Raw genomic sequence first — 22001 nt, 5'->3', positions numbered from 1 at the left:
ATTTTAAATTATAAATCTTTAAGTTAGTTAATAATAAAAATAACTCAACTGAAATATTTGACTAAACTAAAGGTTCTGTCCGAAAACAATTATTGTATGTGGAATTGGTGTAATAGTTAGAGACGTGGTCTATTGACAAGAAGGTTGGGGTTCAATTCACACCAAGGATAAAATTTTTGTTTTATTCAATCAAAAAATAATAACAAATATGATACATATTAGGTAACAAGTTTTCGAAAAACTCATTATTTACAATTTATTCTTATTCCAAGGTTATAAAATAGAAATACAAAATAATTCAAATTCAATTCCAGTTTTACAGTCTTCAGTTGTGAATGCAAAATAATCCGGTGAAGACTGTTTAATGTCAAATCCATCACTAAATTCTCAGTGATAATATCAATTCCTCTGTACAGATAATGATTTTTAAAACAATTGACAACATTGGAATGGATGCGCGCAAACAGCTGCCTGCTTTACAGCTAACTAAATCATCAAGCCTTCAGCCATCAAATAATAACATATCGAGAAGTGTTTTTGCACGGTAAACAGAAACTTTTTATTGAAAAAACAATTCGTAAAAATGGTTTTAACGGTCGAGGAAAAAGTGCAAATTGTTGTCTGGCATGTGAATGGATTATCAAACAACATCATTAGACAACAATTTGTAAATATGTTTCCAAATAGGCCGGCTCCAGCACGATCAACAATTCAGTCTATTATCCGTAATTTTTTTTACTTATGGATCAGTGTTCGCTCCAAGAGGAGTTCGTAGACGAAAGGAGGTAAATCCAGATTTGGAACTAAGGAATACTTTGATTTGAGCAAGTATTAAGCAAAATCCTACCCAATCAACATCTCGTCTCGGAGAACAATATGGAATTTCAAGATTTAGAGTAGGTAAAATTTTGAAAAGACATGGATACCGTCCCTATAAACTTCATAAATCCAACGAACAATTCTCTGGAGATTAATATAGACGTTTAGAATTTTGTCAAACAGCAATGGAAATGTCACATCAAGATGAACATTTTTTAGAGAACGTTTTGTTCACCGATGAATGTACGTTTTCATTGCAGGGCCGTCACAATTCAATGAATGCTCGGTATTGGTCTCGAGGAAATCCTCGTCAGATTTATGTCGCTCGTACCCGGCGTCCTCGAAAAGTGAATGTTTGGGGAGGCATAATAGGGAATCATGTCATTGGTCCATTTTTTATAGACGGTATGTTGACTGGGCGGAAATATTAGGAACTTCTGCAAAATCAAATTGTCCCAGCCCTTCGTAATTTACCAATTCCTTTCGATTCCATATGGTTTCAACACGATGGTTGTCCTGCACATAATTCTCGCATCGTCAGTGAATATCTCAGTGCGACTTTTCCTACTCGATTGATTAGTGGTCACGGAGATATTTTTTGGCCTGCAAGATCACCTGATCTTGCACCTTGTGATTTTTTTATGTGGGGATATATCAAGTCCAAACTATATGGAATTGAAGACGATAGGCCTAATTCTCTCCAAGAATTAAGAGAAAAGATCTTTGATTCAATGAGAGGTATTAGTCCAGAAACATTAACTAATGTTAGACGAAACTTTTATAATAGATTGGGTTATTGTTCTGCTGCTAATGGAGGCTTATTCGAACATTTTTTGTAAATACATTTCATTAGAATAAAATATGTTTATTTAGAATATTTTTATAGAATTTCTACCTATTTAAACATTTTTTGTAAGTACATTTATTTAGAACGTTCTTTTATGTTTGAAGAATTTTTACTTTATTTTCGAAAGTATATTGTTTTTTCAATAAGATTTTCATGTTTTACTATAAACACTTCTAATAAAGACTGAAATAAATGTTTAGTGATTTAAAGCAAAACGATATATCTGCATAATTTCAAATTTTAATTTTTAAAAAAGTAAAACCTCCATGTTGGATTCGAACCCTGAGCGCCTGGATGAGAACATCGTGCCTTGAACTCTGATCCACCAGACTTTTATAATTATTTAGTGACAGTTTGGGTTATTGTTCTGCTGCTGTTCAAATCATAGTAGAAATTATTCTTGGTTAATAATTTAAAACTTTAGATTAAATAATCACTATTAATTAAATTATTTTATTCACATTTTTGCTTTATTGTGGTCAATCAGTTTTTATTTTATGCGAAATTAAAAAATGGAAATACGTCACACATACGACGTTACACATAATAATTATGACCGAGGTGATTTAGCTCGAAGCTAACGTCTAAAGGTGTGGGACTATCGATAGTGGTAATGTAATGTAATGTAAATTATAGGTTTCTACCGATTATTTCCCACCTCTACGAGTTTCATCTCTTTTTATTTCACAAGGTAACTGTGTTTTCTATCTCTTACGTTAAAAAGCCGGGTGGTAAGACACTCATCACTGTATATCTAAAATGTGATATTTACTTATATATTTATCAGATATTTTGGAAAACATTTTAATAGAGAAATTAAATTGAGTAAAATACGGCTCTAAATGTAGAACGTAACGGTATAAAAGAAATATTTTTACTTTATATAAAAAATACAAATAAAAATATAAACATACACATGGTAGTATGTTACATAAACAGAAAACAAAATAACACGAGTATCCAAGTACTTAACAGCTAAATTAACTAAAAATATTGAAAACAATTTAAACTTAAACATATATTTCTATTTTTTCTAAAGAAACTTAAAATTCTGAAGATTAAAAAACAAAATCAAAATTGAGAAAATGAATTAAGATAATGGTTCATCATCGGAAGTGTCTGAATCAAAACCAGTAAAGCACCCAGCACTTAATTCTTCCTCTTCGTTTTCCCTTCTTTCAGTTTCTTGTTCAATCCAAATCCATTCCAAATTGCCATGTTTTTGGTACGAAGAACTGTTTAAATATACAAACTTGAATACAAGTTTAGCAGCCTTTTTGGTTTCTAAATTATTTTGTAATTTAGAATGCACAAGTCCGAAGCTTGAAATGTCTGCTGTTGAGGCTACTGCTGTAGATAATTGGTTAATTCGTTTGAGAAATATCAGGCCAAGCAGATTCAGCGATTGGAACAGATTTTCACCATAATAATGGAGATGTTTTTTTGAAATTTGAATCATACATGAAAGACGGTAAGATTTAGACTTCGAAATTAGTGCCATTAGTGCCTGAATTTAAATATTTATAAACCTGTTCCTTTTGTTCGGCAGTAAGTCTTTCTCCCAATAAGCGATGATCCAGTAAGTTCCAGTAAGATCATGGCAAAGAATGAGGCGAACCTAGAGCCATATTCCTCCTTTTATAATAGAAATTTCTAATTTGAATTGATTGATCAATCAGATATTTTTCCAGTTGAATCCAAATTTCTACGACGAAAGCAATTGTCGCTGAATCTCGTTGCATTCTGTCAACTGCAAGTTGCACTTATTACCACAATCGCGTCGCAAGATTAGAGTGGTGTCAAGAATATCAAAACTGGGATGTAAATGACTGGACTACAGTTTTATTCTATGACGAATCTAGGACGATGATTTGGTCTAGATTCTCGTCGAGTAAGAGGGTTGAGGCGATCTGTACCTCGACACCATTCTTCAACCTATCGGTCGTCCGTTTGCTGGTACTGTTGGTCAAAAAATGCTTCATGCGTGATAATGCCCGTCCACATCTCACATGTCTAGTGACAGACTGCATTGCCATCGAAGGTATTATAGTGTTGCACTGGCCAGCACAATCCCCTGGACCTGAATCTCATCGGGCATGTATGGGACACGCTGCAATGAAGAATTACTCCACAATACACGCCGTCGTTTTGTTTTCGAGAGCGTCTGATAAAAGAATGTCATTTGTCTATGAACGACAGATGTAGAGCAATGATAAACAAAGGTGGACGTCATACTTTGTATTAATTTTGTTTTTTTTATTATTACCATATTTTGCGATGACCTAAATTTTGTATATGAATTTTAAGGAATATGTTTGAAGAAGATTATAACTGTTACAAAGAGGGAGAACAAAGCGTATTTTGTCTTAAACAAATAATAGAAAAAAGATCGGTCAGGAATTAAGAAACTCAGCACTTTCGTGGACAACATTAAAAGCTCGAACATCAATCACATGTTTCAAATGCTATACAAAAATGTATAAAGATTCAAAGTCAAGGATAAAAACAGATTAATATTTTACGGAACAGTTCCCGTTTACAAAATGCTAACGACAGGGATGTTGTACCTCATTAACCTTATTTAAGATATATGTTGCAGCAGTACTGAAAAGATGGAAAAAAGATACATAGAATGGGTATAGAACTTGACGATGAATGTTTATATACCTCCAGTTTGCTGATGACCAGGTAGTACTGACCGAGACGACATACAGTGTATGTTTACAATCCTGATAGAAGAATATTGGGGAATACTTAAATGCCAACACAAGGAAAACCAAATATGTATCTCTATATTGGAAAAGAACCAGAAAACCTAGACTTCAAAAACGGACAAAACATTTCCTGCTGTCAAAGCTATGACTACTTGAGTGTTATCTTTGATACCGGTACCGATTCACGAGAAATAGACCAACGAAACACACAAGCAAAAGTCTTAGGATGTCTCAATGATATATTGTGGAGTATAGATGTAATAAATTTGCAATGATGGATGCAATCAGATCTTTATGTATTTCGAGACAAGAACTAATCTACTAATAACTAAGTGGCTGTAGAAGGAAATATATCTCAAGATCTTGAGAAGAAACAACTGACGTGGTATGTATTTATCCAATATATGTGTGGCAGATTAGAAGACCAAAATGGATTAAATAGATCTATCAGAAGAAATTTAACAATGACCGATTGTTTCAAATTGATAAAAAATTACAACTAGGTTCATTCCAAAAAACTCACGCCTGCATTTGATCTTGACAATATTATTCTCCGTTAAATTGACTTCATATTTTTTATTGTTACAAATTTACAATGTATAAATGCTTTATTAGTGCCAGGACATTTTTGATGTCTTTAAATGAATGACGAATAGTTAAAAATAGAAAGTAAAAATAAATCTTAAAGGTAGGAAAAACCTGTTATTGGGACAATAGATTTTATCATTAAAAATAATTCCTTAATGAGGAGGGGTTATATAAAATCTTATTTTTTTATTGGTATTATAAAATGACAAAATAAGAATATTTCAGTTTTTTAAGTCATTGAGGTGCTTCGAAATATATCTTCGAATCTTAACTATTTCTTGATTTTTTAATGTCAAATCACCTTCTCTTATTTTTATTAATTTTGTAGATTTATTTTTGTAGATTGTCGTGTTGTAGAATAAAGGAGTCGTTTGGACCCTCAGACCTTTCTACTTTGCGACTTGAAACATCTTTTCATTAAAGAAAGTTTATAGTAATATTCGAATCAAAAACGATATACCTATTAAAAAGATACGCACACAAAAGGACTATTGGGAGATGCCCTATCATATATCCCATTCAACATTACTCTAGAGAAAATAATTAAAGAATCAGCAGTCAGTACCAAGAAACAATGGCAAACAATGTTTGCAGACCATATCGATACCATATTTTACCTAGGCGTAGAAGAGACATAGTAGAAGCAATCAACTTTATTGAAAGATTAGTTGACAGCGACCAAAAAATTAACAAAACAAATTTTGTTTGGCAAATCTTCAGAACAAATGTATTTCTAAAACATAACGATAGGAGTATATAACTTTTAAAGCCTAAAGTCAGAGTCAGATTAAAACATTAGTGCAGTGGTTTTCAAACTTTTTTAGTCGCGGCACCATTGTAGGGTTAAAAATATTTCGAAGCACACGAACCCTTGAAGCGATTTGAGCAACGACAAAAAAAGGAAAAAAAAATATAATTCTGAGGCTCATTTGATTTCAATATAAACTTTATTTCAGAACAATAAAATAAAGTACATTTTATATTTAAATATTCTTAGGATGAGGATGTAAGGAATGAAACTGTTTCGATGTTTTCATTATATCCTTTATAATTATGGGAATGTTTGTAAGTTTGACCCTCAAATCCCTTGATACTTCAAGTTTGCTTCTGTATTTGTTTTTAATGTAAGCATATGCGGAGAAACAAGACTCACAGAGATAAGTCGATGTGAAACATACAAGTTTTTGACGTGATAACGTCTTAAATTAGGTTGTGGCTCGGAGTCACTCATGAAAAAGTGTAACGCCCGCTCACGTCTGTTACGATGAGTCACCGAACGAGAGAGAGGCCCGCCGGACCGGCGAATGCCTTGCGTCTCTCTCCCACTCAAACATGATCGGTCCGTTGGTGCGATGCTATTTCTCCTATCATCGTCCTATCCTCAACAAAATCACTCAAATAGAAATTAGTTAAGTTTAAGTTTACATGTACAATGTTTTAGTAAACAAAATATATTTCTATAGTTAAAATTTGTGCAATTCTTATTTTCATTCAATTCCTTGTTCCTATTGTGCAATTTAATAATATTCATATCAATAAATATTCTACCGAGAAAAAGACGTTGTCACGTAAAATCTTCGCCCGTAAAACCGACTTTACAGGCAACCGATTTTTTTTTCACTGCAACCTAGCCATTATTTTCTGAATATACCTGCATCCAGAACTCTTCGTGGCTTCCTTCACGGTATTTGAGTTTTAAACTGTTATATTCGCTGATCTTAAGTAGATTTTGAAAAACTTCATTTGTCATTCCGACAGGTTTATTTTTTGGGTCGCACGAAAACGTGTCCATCATCCAGCTATAGAAGTCAGAGATTCTCTCTGCTGATGCCACCCAATATGTAGCTTCCTCGATTTTTAACCATTTGTAAACTGTTTGTCCTTTGTGTCGTGTGGTGTTAATGTATCATTTAATGTTTATGACATTCTCCATATATTGTTGGAGCCTAATTTTGACGAAATGCCCCTGAAGATGCTCTAGGAGAGAAAGTACATAGGCAAGATTTAATAAAAACTGTGCTCGATATCTGCCAATTATTTGATACATAATAAGTTTCGATTTTACGAAATTTTTTATGGAAAATAAAATGCAGGATCCTAGAGGCGACAGCTTCATCCCACACAAAAATAAATGAGTTGTTAGTTACTTATTAGTTCTTTTTCAGTTTCGAGTTGTTTATTTGATTCACTATTGGCTGCCTTTATTTTGACTTCAAATGAATCACACTTCTTATAAGAGTCAGCAATTGGTAGATGAAAGTGTAAATTATATTCCTTGTTGAAAGTTTCTCGAAAAAAAAAATAGGATAGGGGATAGAACAGAATAAATATATTTCTTCTTCTAAATGTGCCTATCTTCTAGAGACCCATCTTATTCTATTCACAGCAGCTCGAAATAGACCAGTTGACGTTAGACCAGTCCACTGTCTAAGATTGGCCAGCCAGGATATACGTCTACGTCCAGGGCCCCTCTTACCCTCAATCTTGCCCTGTAGAATCAACCGTAGAAGTCGGTATTTATCATTACGCATGATGTGGCCGAAGTAAGCCAATTTTCTTTTTTTTTATGGTGTTATATAATAATTTCTTTGTCTTTTCTTAACCTCTGGAGAATAGCTGTGTTACTTGTGTAGTGTATATATGAGACCCTCAACATACGTCGGTAGCACCACATTTCAAATGCCTCCAATCGTTTTATGGCATCTTCTGTAAGGTTCCAGCTTTCTACTCAATAGAGGAGGACACTAAGGACGTAACATCTAAGAATTCTTATGCGTATATTGATACTTAAAGATAAGTTGCAGAAAATCTTCCTAAGGCTGTTGAAAGAGCTTCTGGCTTTTTCAATATGAGTTTTTATTTCGTAGCTGTGATCCCAAGTATCCTTAATATTGCAGCCCAAATAGCATGTTTTTTCCACTCTTTCTAACGGTGTATCCTTAATTGTAATTTAGGTGTTTATGCCGGTGTTTCTACTAATGATCATTATTTTTGTCTTCTAGCAATTTAGTTTTGGGCCGTATTTGTTACATGCTTCTACAACGTTATCCATCATCCTTTGGAACCTCCGCGCACCACATGCCAGCAACACTATCGTCCGCATATCTAATGTTGTTTATAAGTTGGCCATTTACAGCAATCCCATCTTCTGATTCGTCCAAGGCCTCTCTAATCATGTTTTCAGAGTATATGTTAAATAATGCCGGTGACAATATGCAACCCTGTCTAACTCCTTCTTCGACTGTGAGTTCATTTTCTAATCGTACTGTTACTTTTTGTTGGAGATATAAGTTTGAGATCAGTCTTATATCCTTACCATCGAGTCCTGATGTTTTTAGGATATCGATTCGTTTCCCATGCAAACTAAAAAGTGCTTCTCTCGTTTCGAGTCCTGCTCTGAATCCAAATTGAACTTCACTAAGGTGTTCTTCTTATTTGGTGTATATGCGCGAGTGAATGATAGTAAGGAGTACTTTAAGTACATGCCTCATCAAGCTAATTAATCTATGTTCTAAATACCTTTCACAATAATTAAAAGTCACAATGACAATTTACAAAAAGATCCAAAAATATCAAGCAATAATAATAGAAAAACATCTAAATGTCAGCAGCACAGTGGACTAACCGCACATGGTCCACTTTGCTTCTCTAAGATCCTATCAAATATGGAGTTCCAAAACTACTTTGATGCAGCCATCTAGTAACAAATAGAAAAATGTGGATTGTTTCACTATGCAGCTGATAGATTTCAACTAGACCGTCCGATATTGCACTCATAGCCTCAATTGTCCCAGGTATACATACTCGTCTACTGTCTCAAGTGCAGTGTTGTTTATTATTACATCTTGGATATCCACTACCTCATTGATTGTGCATGGTTTTTGCTTTTGCCAAGTTCATTTGTTGGTCAACTTCATTGCTAGCTGCAATTAGGTCGCTTAGAACGATGTCATTTGCAAATCTTATATGACTGAGGTATTCTCCATCGACGGATAAGCCTGTGTTCTGCCAATTCATTTTTCTGAACATATTTTTTAGGGTTGCGGTAAAGAGCTTTGGGGGATATTGCCTCTCCTTGTCAGACACCTCTGGTAGTGGGAAATTCTGGAGTATTTTCATATATTTTTACCAAAGCTTTTGCCTTTTTATATATACTTACTTGATTTTTTGAACGATCTTAGGTATATTCTAGAGATGTTTAATTGCAAAGTTCGGTTCACTAGCTTTTTGTCGAGCTTAAAGTTCGGGCTTAAAAGTCCAACCGTTTTTATTAGTTTCAGGTCTGATTTAAAAGAATAAAGATCTTTTTTCGCGACTAATAGTTTGCTTGTTGTTTTTAATAACGCTGAGAGTATCACTTGCTGAAGCAGATTGCTTCAGCAAGTGATACAATAGGGCGATGGCCATTCTTGTTAACATCTAAATTAATAAGGTTCCTTCATAAGTAAGGATGTTTTGAACTAAAATGTTATGTGAAAAGTTTTACAAATGACCCATTTGAAATCTATCATCTACAAGCTATTTATTTGGGTTATTTGTTCTGTTATTATAACACATGATAACACTCTAATACACCTCGCTAAAAGAAATGCAAACATACGTAATAAGTATTTAGTAAATTTAGTAAATAAAGTAAAGTTTAAAACGCTGATAACAATAAAATTTACCATTTACTTCTTTTTGTTTAATTTTTTACTAAAAAAAATCACTTAAATTATCTAGTATTATAGGCTATTACATTTCTGGAAATGATATACGTATTTTAAAATTACATGTCAAGTTGGTATTTACGTTCAAATATATTTTTTAATTAGATACACTATATTTTTATGAGGAATATATTTTATCTGTGGTGTAATATAAAGTTAATTTGCTGATAAAGAAAAAATCCAAAACCACAACACACCGCTACACAAAAAAGAGAAAGTGCGTGAGTGTGGTTTGTGTGTAGCAGGTACCTACTGCTCGACTTCTTATATATGATTGTACCCATAACTTTCTCAACTGAGATTTTTGTCTTCAGTGACCTGTGAAATCTAGTACAGTGTTCACGTTTACATACATATTTTTTATTTAAAAAAATAAAGCCATTAATTGATGAGATGGATAGCGGAGTACATATTATACACACATTAGTCCAGTGTATCACTGTAAAAATATGGTATAACCTTCGAAATTATAACTTGAAGTATTTAATTAATTAAAACCATTTTACACAAAAGAAGGAAAAAAAACTGATTTGTTCAAAGGCTGTATCTTATTGCCTGTATGTTGGGGTAAGGTTAAAATTATTATGCTATTAGCTTTTGCTTTTTCTGCTATTTCCAGAGACATATATGGGATTCGTGATTATCATATATTAATAAAAATGGGTTTTATTTTCTAGCACCAGTATGCTTAATAAAATGATCTAATACTTGCGTGAATAGTTCGGCGGTCATCCATCCACTTGGATTAGTTAGTCCTAATGTTTCTGGCGCAGCACCATTTAGCATAATCCTATTAAACTTTTTACGAGGAAAAACAATGATCGGTGGTAGAAATGTTCCATTTGTTCGAATTATTGCACAAGTAGTAGTGAGTAATCCTCTTTCGGCACTTGTGCACTGGTTCAGCTGTTTAACACATTTTTGTGCCATTTGTGCCAACTTTATGTGGTCGTTGGACAGTCGTGGTAGCAGTTTCGTCTAAATTGTAGATGCGAATATCTTCAACAATTGATGGATAGTTTACGTATATTTGCTCCAAATTTAAGAAAAATTTGGTTTTGTAAATTAAGTAAGCCTTGACAGTGAACATCCTTCTGGCATTCGGAGGCTTGATCATGAATTTCCTTTTTTTAAATGCACTTAACCAATCTTTGCTTGCACATTTGTTGGTTTTCCAAGATTCTGGCATAGTGATATTGTTTTTAGCATCCATTTCATATGCCAATTCTCTGACCTTTAGAATATTCAACCAAAAAGCCATTTTGCTACAGTTCTTTATATAATCACTTAACGACGTCTCATATTCTGTGTTAAATACTAATCTAACAGCATAATTTGGCTCCATTTTTGAATTTGGATCATTTTTTTTCTTTTAGTAAATATCGCCTTAATGTTCTACAATTTATGCCAAACATATCTGCCGCAATGCGAAGTGCAGTTCCTTTTTTTAACCTCTGTGACTGCTGCGGCCATTTGTTCACTTGTAAATTTGGCGCTTGATCTTTCTTTCTTCCTCCTTGCCATGGTACACCTGCAATAGAATGCCATTGGTATAGAATGATTCAGTATGGTACACAATGAAACATGTGTCATTGTGTACCTCCAGTACTTATATGTTTCAATGTGTACGACCACAGTTTTAAAGTTTCAGTTGGATGTAAACGTAAAACCCGGCAATTATTGGCAATTATATTTATAGGTTAAAAGGCATTCATCACAAGTATTATAAATACATATATACGAAAACTAAAACTATTTATTTGTAGGCAACATACCTTTTTATAATGTTATACCGTGTATCCGTTGCAGCGCTAGTGGCAATGTGGTGTCAAATTTGATTTAGTTAATAACAGTGTTTTATTGTGTACTATGTGTCAATGTGTACCACTCTCCCCTACAATGAAAAAATGCATCAATAATCATGAAAGGAACAGCCGTGAAAAAGATACAAATCAAAGAAGCAACCATCATCCTACTCACTGAAGAAAAATGTGTAGCAAACCCATTAGCAGAATGTAGCAGGCTATGGTTGCCAATACTAAAAGAAGAAGTCAATAAGAATATACCGACAATAGCGGATTAAGGAAACATGAGACACATCGTCTACAATCATATACAATATATATGCAACACACAATACACAAACACAATACACCAACACTCACACATATACAAAGCATAAATCACATACAAATAATGCAGAAGCACACAGAACAATTATAATTTGAAGTCCCATAGGACAAAAACTTCATCCTCACATTTTTTCAGCCAAAGGATGGCTGTTGCCTACAACACCGCGGCCAGATGAGTTAACATTTAATTTTTGAAAAAGACATAACCTTTTCAACAACTTTGGCGGTTATACACCCTAACGTTTATCCAAAAGGATTACAAATCTTCAAAACGTTTTCGGTCCAGTTGGACCGAAAACGCATCAGTGAAAAACCTGAAAGTATATTTCCACTTTAAAATGACACACATAAGGTAAAATTTTGACTGTTGAATTACAAAAGATGTGGAGTGGAAAATACTTACATTTGAAGTAGTTAAAACTAGCTACGTAATTAGGTGTGGAAACCTTAGTATTACATGAAAATCATGTGTAATTTTAATGTTATAATGACACTATAGGTCGATTTTATATGATTTAACATGAAGGGGACATACATCTTTTCAGCTCGAAAGGAGGACTAATTTTTCCCACTATTTGTACCAACCAACTAACTAGGTCAGGGAGGAAATCAAAATTTTTGTTAAGATTGACAGGCTCCTTAAGACAGCGGAAAGTAGATTTTTGGCGATCACTCAAACAATAGCCCAATAAGGATATTGTGTGTAAAAAATTGTTTTAAAGAGTTATATTGTTGTAATATTTAAAATTAAAGCGAATGAAAATTAAGTTAATAAGGTGAATGAAATTTATTTTAATTGTGAAAGTTATATTAATAGGTAGCAAAAATAAGTTTATTGCTTGAATAAAGTCAATGTATAATCCCTTTTGTTATTCCTTTCTTAGAGGTGTTGTTGATAAGTTAGTATTATTTGAGCTTCTATAATTTGTTCCCGCTATTAAAAACAGCATTTTTATAGACTCGGTTTTACACACGTAAGCCTTTCCAAGTACACTCTTCGACACGTGTCGAGACCCTTGTGATTAAATGAATTAAGGAGGATTATAGTAAAGAGATTTATAAATCAAAGACATAAATACACTATATTTTGATTAATACTATGATATTATATTGTTATTTCATTTTTGATACTTCCACCATATTATATATTTTCATTAATTAACCTAAACAATGCTCAAGGATATTTACTTTGTAAATAGTAAATTAATTCTACTATTTAAACAAATATTTATTTGGATATATTTGAAACAGTTTCATAGTAAGTAATTTAACTCTTATTTTACTGCTTTAAACAATTCTGGGATTTTTTTAAATCATATCATTTTTACAATTCTGTTTTTAATATAGCGTTTTTTATATAAATTCCGTCCAAGGATGACCACTGTTACCTGGTTATCGGCAACGTGGGGGTATAAAGGTCGATTTATCGTTTGTTGGTTTAGTATATTAATAATTTGAATGATATGACATCTTTAACTGTAGTTTAATTACTTTAATTTTATTTTAATTTCAATGCTAATAATAATTTTGGAAAGTATGAGTGAATAAAAATAATAATTACTAATAGGTACGTTTCCGTTGTAGGGTATAATTTATTGGTTACGTTTTAAAAAAAAAAAAAAAATTGTTGTAAAAACAGAAAATTAGTATATCAACGTATATGTACAAGAGGTATTGTGCATTTGTATTATACATGTTCTATGATATTCCAATCTGAGTTAGGCGCTGGCAAATTTTGGTGTTATATGATTGAAATAATTCATTATCACATTGATATAAGAAAGGTGTACAGATGCAATATTTGTTATACAAAGCAAATTACTGAGAAATCACTAGAGTATAATAGACCAGCATTTCTGTGTCTGATTGACCTAAAGAGAGTAAGACTCAAAGACGTAATCCATCTTCTGTATAATAGAGAAATTCCCCTAAACATTATAAAAACTATTGAAAACATCTATCAAAACAACAAAATGGAAGTCAGAATAGATGGACAACTTACAAAACCTACACAAATAGGCTGCGGAATAAGACAAGAGGATTCATTGAACCTCATGCTCTTTAATTTAACCATGGATGAAATCATCAAAAGCGTTAACAAAGGAAGATGATGCAGAATGGGAAACAAAGAAACAAAAAATACTGTTTCTCAGACGACGCAATAGTGATAGCCCAAGATGAAGATAGTCTGCAAAGACTGGTCCACAGATTTAACATAAGAGCAAAATAATTTAATATGACAATCTCATCTCAGAAAACTAAAACAATAGTAGTCAGCAAAGAACCAACCAGATGTAAAATAGAAATTGATGGTATCAGAAATTGATTGAACAAGTAATGGAAATAAATTACTTGGGAATTACATTGTCCAGCTATGGAGACCTGGACAAAGAAGTAAGAGATCAAGTACAAAAAGCAAATAGACTGGCAGGATGCCTTAGACTAGCAAATAGACTGCCTAAAACACTATATGGCGAAACAGACACATTAACACTGAGATGAAGTCAAGAATTTATAAAGCCAGTGTAAGACCAACAATGAGATATGCCTCAGAAACAAGACCCGACACAGCCACAACGCAAAGGCTACTGGAAACGGCAGAGATGGGAGTACTGAGAAGAATTACAGGAAATACGCTGAGAGATCGAAAGAGAAGTGAAGACATTAGAAGAAAATGTAACATACAGTGTATAAATGAATGGACACAAAAATAGAAAAAAAAAGAATGAAATCACCACATAAGCAGAATGGAGGAGACCCGTGTCGTCAAAAAAGCAAGAGATGAGTCACCAATTGACAAAAGAAGTATCGGACGACCGCGAAAAAGATGGAGTGACAACTTTCCATAGAGGTATTAATCCGCCAATGAACAAGCAGAATTTCTTATAAAGCGGAAGAAGAAGAAGAAGATATTGGAAAGGAGGAAATACAAGAATATAAAAGAACAACAATACAAATACGTAAATAAAACAAAAAATTAAAGAAGCGAAGGAATTGTGGCCAACAGAAAAATGTGCAAAAATAGAAAGATTAGAAAAACAACATAGCAGTTTTAACGTATACAGGAAAATTAAAGAAACTGCTGGCATATTCGAGGATGTTCGAGGAGAACATCAGGAAGAAGCAGAATTAATCTGACTTAACAATGGCAAGTGTGACCTTGCGGAGTCCAACATATATATATATATATATATATATATATATATATATATATATATATATTTTTAGTGGATTTTCTTGGGCTTAGGTTCATAAAAAAATTTGATTTGGTACTAAGGCATTTTCATATATTTATTCGACGTTTCAGCAGGAAATCCATGCCTTTTTCAAGAAGTAATATTGACTAAAAAAACATTTTATGACAGACATAATACGATTTAAAAGTTAAACTTTTGACTTACCAAGCATGTAAAAATTTGTTACTAAAAAGTAGACGTCACAATTAAAATGATATTAAAAACATAGGACATACCCACTAAGTCACTACATGTAAAATATATTTTAGATCTAATGTGTTGTTTATTGAAGTTAGTTTATCGTTTAAACAACCAGTTATTTTAACATCATAGGCGTTCTGAGATTGTCTTATTATGTGTTTTTAAATTAAGTTAAAATATATTTTGTTCAAATTTTTGACATCTTTTTTATCATTTATTGCATTATTATTTTTTTTTATTTGTATAGACTCTAGAAGCTCTCTCTTTTTCCTGTTGGGTTCACTTTTTAGGATCTTGGTTTTCTCAAAATCAAATTTATGTTTTTTTTCGTTTTCATGTTTTGTGAGGGCGGTTGAGTTTTTTTTGTCATATTTGTGGGAACGTATTCTTGAGTTAAGTAGCTGACTGGTTTGTCCAATATAAACTCCATCACAATTCGAGCAGGGAATTTCATATACAACATGCGATCTTTTTAATAGAGGGGTTTTTGTTTTTAATCTTGTAAAATTCTTTTTCAAAAGATTGTGCCCTTTATGAGCAACCATAATATTATGTTTGGACAGAAGATTTGCAATTTGTTCTGATAATCCTTTTATATAGGGAAGAGACATATAGTTTTTCTTTACCGTGTTGGTTTCATTATTATTATTGTTATTGTAAAATTTATGCAGTCGCGATTTGAAAGTGTTGTCGATAAGGTGGTGTGGGTATGAATTAAGTGTTAGTGCTGTTTTTGCTTTTTTAATGGCCTGAGGTCTATTAATAGGATCGGATAATCTAATAGCTCTATCGGCGAGTCCGATAACTACTGATTTCTTTTGAGACAGGGGATGATGAGAGTTGAAATTCAGATATCTCGATGACCAGGTTTTTTTGGTGTACCATGAAGTAGTTATAGTGCTGTTTTCTCTATGTAAGGTCAGGTCCAGAAAATTAATTTGATGATTTTTTTCAATTTCTAATGTAAATTTTAGTTTTTGGTGAAAGTTATTGAATTCATTTAGTAAAATATCCATTTTATCCTCTGGTGCTGCGCTCAAGCAGTCATCTATATAGCGATAGAAAAAAGGTATATCAAAATCTATTTTATTTAAAACAATTTCCTCTAGATGCTCTAAAACTAATTGAGCGATGGCACTGGATATGCTAGCACCCATAGCACAATCTTTTGAAAAAGAATTTTACAAGATTAAAAACAAAAACCCCTCTATTAAAAAGATCGCATGTTGTATATGAAATTCCCTGCTCGAATTGTGATGGAGTTTATATTGGACAAACCAGTCAGCTACTTAACTCAAGAATACGTTCCCACAAATATGACAAAAAAAACTCAACCGCCCTCACAAAACATGAAAACGAAAAAAAACATAAATTTGATTTTGAGAAAACCAAGATCCTAAAAAGTGAACCCAACAGGAAAAAGAGAGAGCTTCTAGAGTCTATACAAATAAAAAAAAATAATAATGCAATAAATGATAAAAAAGATGTCAAAAATTTGAACAAAATATATTTTAACTTAATTTAAAAACACATAATAAGACAATCTCAGAACGCCTATGATGTTAAAATAACTGGTTGTTTAAACGATAAACTAACTTCAATAAACAACACATTAGATCTAAAATATATTTTACATGTAGTGACTTAGTGGGTATGTCCTATGTTTTTAATATCATTTTAATTGTGACGTCTACTTTTTAGTAACAAATTTTTACATGCTTGGTAAGTCAAAAGTTTAACTTTTAAATCGTATTATGTCTGTCATAAAATGTTTTTTTAGTCAATATTACTTCTTGAAAAAGGCATGGATTTCCTGCTGAAACGTCGAATAAATATATGAAAATGCCTTAGTACCAAATCAAATTTTTTTATGAACCTAAGCCCAAGAAAATCCACTAAAAAAATATATATTAAGGTTCAAGAACTAAACTCAAACTATATATATATATATATATATATATATATATATATATATATATATATATATATATATATATATATATATATATATATATATATATATATATATATAAGGTAGACGGGAAGAAGAGGGCCAGGTCGAAGAAGAACGTCATGGTTTAGAAACCTAAGAGATTGGTTTAACAGATCCTCTGCATCTCTTTTCGGAGCTGCCGTCAACAAAATTACTATAGCCAATTTGATAACCAACGCTCGATAATCGAGCTCGGCACATGAAGAAGAAGAAGACATGACGAAAAGAAGAAGACGTGTAGAATGCCCCTTGTAGACGTGTAGACGACGAAACTGATAAATGGCTTGACTCTGCAATGAAGAAGACAAATTTTCAATCTTGTCATATTCTATCCCGAAATTAATATCTTTACTAAAGTTTTATTATCTTGAGCCTCATATTAAAATATACGCCCAGGTTGTTTTCGTGTCGAGAGGGATGAGGGGGAGACTTATAAGAAGGAAACTATTGATTTACATCAACACAATTCATTTACCCGAACATTTAATATTTCCATTGAATTAAGTTCCACAATACACACAAATTTCCCATTTAGTAATAATTATATTATCGATTTGGTTCGTTCGATTAAACATAAATCAAAATAAACAGCTACAAGGTCTTTTTACAGTATTGCATCGCAAGAGAAACAAATATATTTTATATTTATAAATATTCGACTACAATAGAAAGAAATCGATTTAAAAAATGTTTTAATATAATTATATATCTACAGCTTTCTTATACACTCCTGAACAAAATTATTGAATATTTTTGTTATCATTCTTGTCTGTTCCTGTTGGTTTCAAATTTTATGTTTTTATATTAATTTTGTTTTTACGTTCGTAGTTGTATCTGGCGTTTATAGTCAATAACAGTTCTTTCTTTCTAATTCCTTCTAGTTTGAGTGTTTGGTGTCGATCTTAGATGAATACTAACAAATAGACTGGAAACAAAATTAGATTTTTACCAACCTAGGCTATAGGCAGGGTTTAGGAAAAACTTTGGCACTAACGACCGATTCCACTGCATAAAAGGGATTATAGAAAAATCCATCGAATACAATCGCCCATTGGTCCTGGCTTTCATAGACTTTCGCAGAATAGCATTCCATACGATAGAAAATAACATCGTAATGACAGCGGCGTTATATACAATAATACAACCATGATCGTAAGACTACACAAAAATACAAACTGTATAAAAATCAAAAGAGGAATCAGAGAAGGGGACACGTTATCTCCCAAATTCTTTTCGGCAGTTCTGAAACATGATTTGAACAAATTGGGAGTGGGACGCCAAAGAAATCAATGTCGACGACGAAATGCTTTCCCAGTTACTTTTACTACGACTTGCTGACTACACGGTTTTGATAACAGATAACTTAAAAGAGATTGGGACTATGCTTACTGAGTTAGATGCCGCTTGTAAGCAAGTTGGTTTGAACATAAATTTTAGAAAGACACAATTCATGACAAACTAGTTCCAATCGAAAATCCAGTCGACTGCAAGGAAATAGGATTAGTTCATAAGTATAAATACTTAGACCCCGAAATTCAAATTGCCAGGTACAACCAAACTGCTAAACTGCAAAGAAGAATCCCTTTAGCATGGGCCGCATATGGAGTCCTGTCAGACATCTTCAAGAGCAATATGCCAAATTATTTGAAAAAGAAGATATTCGACCAATATGTACTTCACACATGAAGAATTTGAAATAAAATCTAGCAAACCTCCATCAACAAATCCTTTATCTCCTTCAATATGAGTGATAATTAAACGGTGACATTTACCATTTGGAAATTTGAAGCCCATAGGAAAACCTTCTATAAATGCCTGACGATGCCACTTGATCGCATGCAATGTGATCAATTTCTTTTATAACTTAAACATCATAGTTTTTAAATATCAAATTTAATTTAAATATTTAAAAATTTTCTCCGTTACTCTTTTATGATATTATATTCGGTTTTATCTTACGTGCAATAAAATTTATGCTATCAATCATTTTCAAATCTACTATAGATCTGAATTTGACTTTAAATTTCTATATGAATTTGGCCATCTTTTATACTACCATATCAAAACACTATAATTATACTAATTATGTTTTTTTTGTTTCAGAAATCCTTACAATTACTACTACAAAGTACTCCTAGCAAATGCAGCTATCAGCGCATTGAGATTACATCAAAGGATAGGCAGAGTGCAATTCACGAGACAATTTGCTGCAGAATTACTTTCAGAAGATAGTTGTCACTATCTTTTCTATTCGTTGATATTTTTATACGTATCGCCAGTATCATGTATCCTTTTTTATATAGAAACATTAATTACGGTTGATGTATAATGGTTTGTAATAACAAACACAATTACTTTAAGTGCAGATTGTATTAACAAATTCTAAAACTAGATGTCATTCCAATACATGAGGAGTATGTAAGCAAACATTAAAAAACAAAATGTTTTTTTAATTACATATATGTCACACAAGTCGACATGATTTTTGTAACTTTAACGAGAAACATCTTTTTTTCTTAATTTAGGTAGTTGTAAATTGTAAATAAAAAGTTCGTCTGGACCCAAAAACCCTTCCACATTGCGAATAAATATCTTTGTGTATACTCTAAATCTAAGTTTGTTGCATTTACTTAGGCCTGCTTTCAAGCTCCGTTGGATCGAGGTTTGATTTAACAGGTATACTTTTTCCCCGCTGCGACGCTCATTCTCTCTCGCAGTAGTTCTTTTCCATCTTCGGAAATATTGCCTGTAATGGAATCCAATTTCATAGTGTTCGAATGACTGAGACACCCTTGTTTCTCTTACTGTTCTGCTTTGGTTGTTTCTGGTCAATTATTGTACCAAAAGGAGCTAAGGTGTCCCCAGATACTCGGCGTTAAAATATTATTAGCTGCTATTCGGTCGTGCTCACATCACACAATTCGCTACCACGACGTCTCGAAGGGGAATTTAGGTAATTACTAAAACATTTTTCACAAAAATCGCTCCACACATTCCAATTTTAAGTGTCTGTTTCTCCTTCATATCAAAGAGCGTGTTAGTTTGGTTAACATAATTTAAGACAATACCGAAGAGTATTTTTGGATTTGTATAAATAGCAGCGTGATAGGTTTCTTTCCATAACCCGGTCTAATACACAAAATAACTTTCTAGTTATCAGGCAGATGAATTCGAAGGAATCTTCTTTCACATTCATTAAAATTGGTTTTTTCATAGAATAATTATGATAGGAGAAATCGTTCTGCCAATTAGTCTAACACTAGGCCAAAGTGAAGGTGCCATGTGATTTTTAAACAAGGGAATAATTGAGTTTAAAATAATAATAAATACTGTTTAAAATAAATAAATAAATTTAAAAGGCATAATACAATCAAAATCAAATCAAGGCTGGATCTAACAATCTTGAAACCGTCCCGGTCTGAGACAATACGGGGGAGATCTATACTGAATAGGATTTCACGCATACTGGGTAGGGAAGTTCTTGTTCCCAACACGGCGCTTTCCATGACTAAAAGGGAACGTCATATGAATATATAGGACAATACGACATGTCTGAATTTTTGCACCCTTTATATTTCTGCTTATCTTCATGGGTTTACCTGTTCTAAGCTTTAGAATCTTCAGGTGTCTAGTGTAAGGTTTACAAGGTCTGACAGGATCGCCGTGGTGTGTTTTCGATTCTGAAATAGCAATGGAAAGTTTCGAACTTGGATTTGAGGTTCGAATCGGTTTGTAAATGCCCCTTTGTCCGCTTCTTGTCGATCGACGATGATAGGTATAATAAAAGTTGAAGTCGTGGAGTAAAAGTGTTGATTTATTGACAGCTACTGGTAATTACACAATATGATGTTCGTTAGGTAACTACTTATGATTGACTGTAGTAGACTGCGCTCACATGAGCTCAAATCCCCAATCTATAATCTCACAAATAATTCATACCTAAGCACAGAGGTTATTGCTTCCTATCATACCATACCAACTTTGCACTATTAGCTTACATTACAATTTAATCTAGGCCATCATTACTTAGGAAGTTCAATTAGAAAAAATATATTATTAGGCAATTTATTTAGTTGTAGGTAAATGAACTAATTATTAAAATATTATACGATATGGTTTTACAATGTCACTTATACACGGTGAAACTATAATAGATTAAGAAGTTAAGAATAATGTGAGATTACAAATTAAGGGGTTAATTTGTGATTGAACAATAGAATAAAGACACATATTTACTTTACGAAATCTTAGTTTATTCTACTTTGTAAATCGATGTAAAGTGGATTATTCAAATCACTCGACGTTAACTCAGCAGAATGTCTGGCGTTTAAATAATCATAACACTTTACATTAACAATACAGTCTAATATTTGTTTAATCCACAATTTTCCCCCAGGTAAGTATTAAATAATATTTTTTTATTATTTAATACTAATTAATCTTTGTAATACATTAAAATCTAAATAATTACTATAATTACTCTTATCACATCGTTGTATTTTTGACATAAAACAATCTCTAATTCCTCTTTAAAAATCTTCCAGAACACCTCGAATATATGGCCTATCCAAAATTCACAAACCCGATATTCCTCTATGTCCCATTGTCAGTGCATACAACTGCCCTAACCATTACCCAACCCAACATTGGCCAAAACTCTACAACCTCTCGCCGAAAATGCTTCATCCTTGGTCAAAAATTCTTTTTATTTTATCGAACTTATTAAACAATATCCTATCCCACCGTTTCGATTGGTTACTTG

At 32.6% G+C, this 22001-nt stretch overlaps 1 protein-coding gene across 1 annotated transcript in view; it reads left to right on the top strand.

Annotated features, from left to right (window-relative positions):
* The window catches only part of Kr-h2 (transmembrane protein 33-containing Krueppel homolog 2), a 59441-nt gene that overhangs the window by 10395 nt on the left and 27045 nt on the right, over positions 1-22001 (top strand). Inside the window, exon 2 of the mRNA XM_072520228.1 lies at positions 19343-19524. Within this exon, the coding sequence (XP_072376329.1) occupies positions 19343-19524 (182 nt within the window). The remainder of the gene's footprint in view (positions 1-19342; positions 19525-22001) is intronic.

The sequence above is a fragment of the Diabrotica undecimpunctata genome, chromosome 1 (assembly GCF_040954645.1).
Source record: "Diabrotica undecimpunctata isolate CICGRU chromosome 1, icDiaUnde3, whole genome shotgun sequence".
Classification (NCBI taxonomy): Eukaryota; Metazoa; Arthropoda; class Insecta; order Coleoptera; family Chrysomelidae; genus Diabrotica; species Diabrotica undecimpunctata.
Note: the sequence above shows the minus strand (reverse complement) of the source record. Positions and strands in the feature narration are given on the sequence as shown.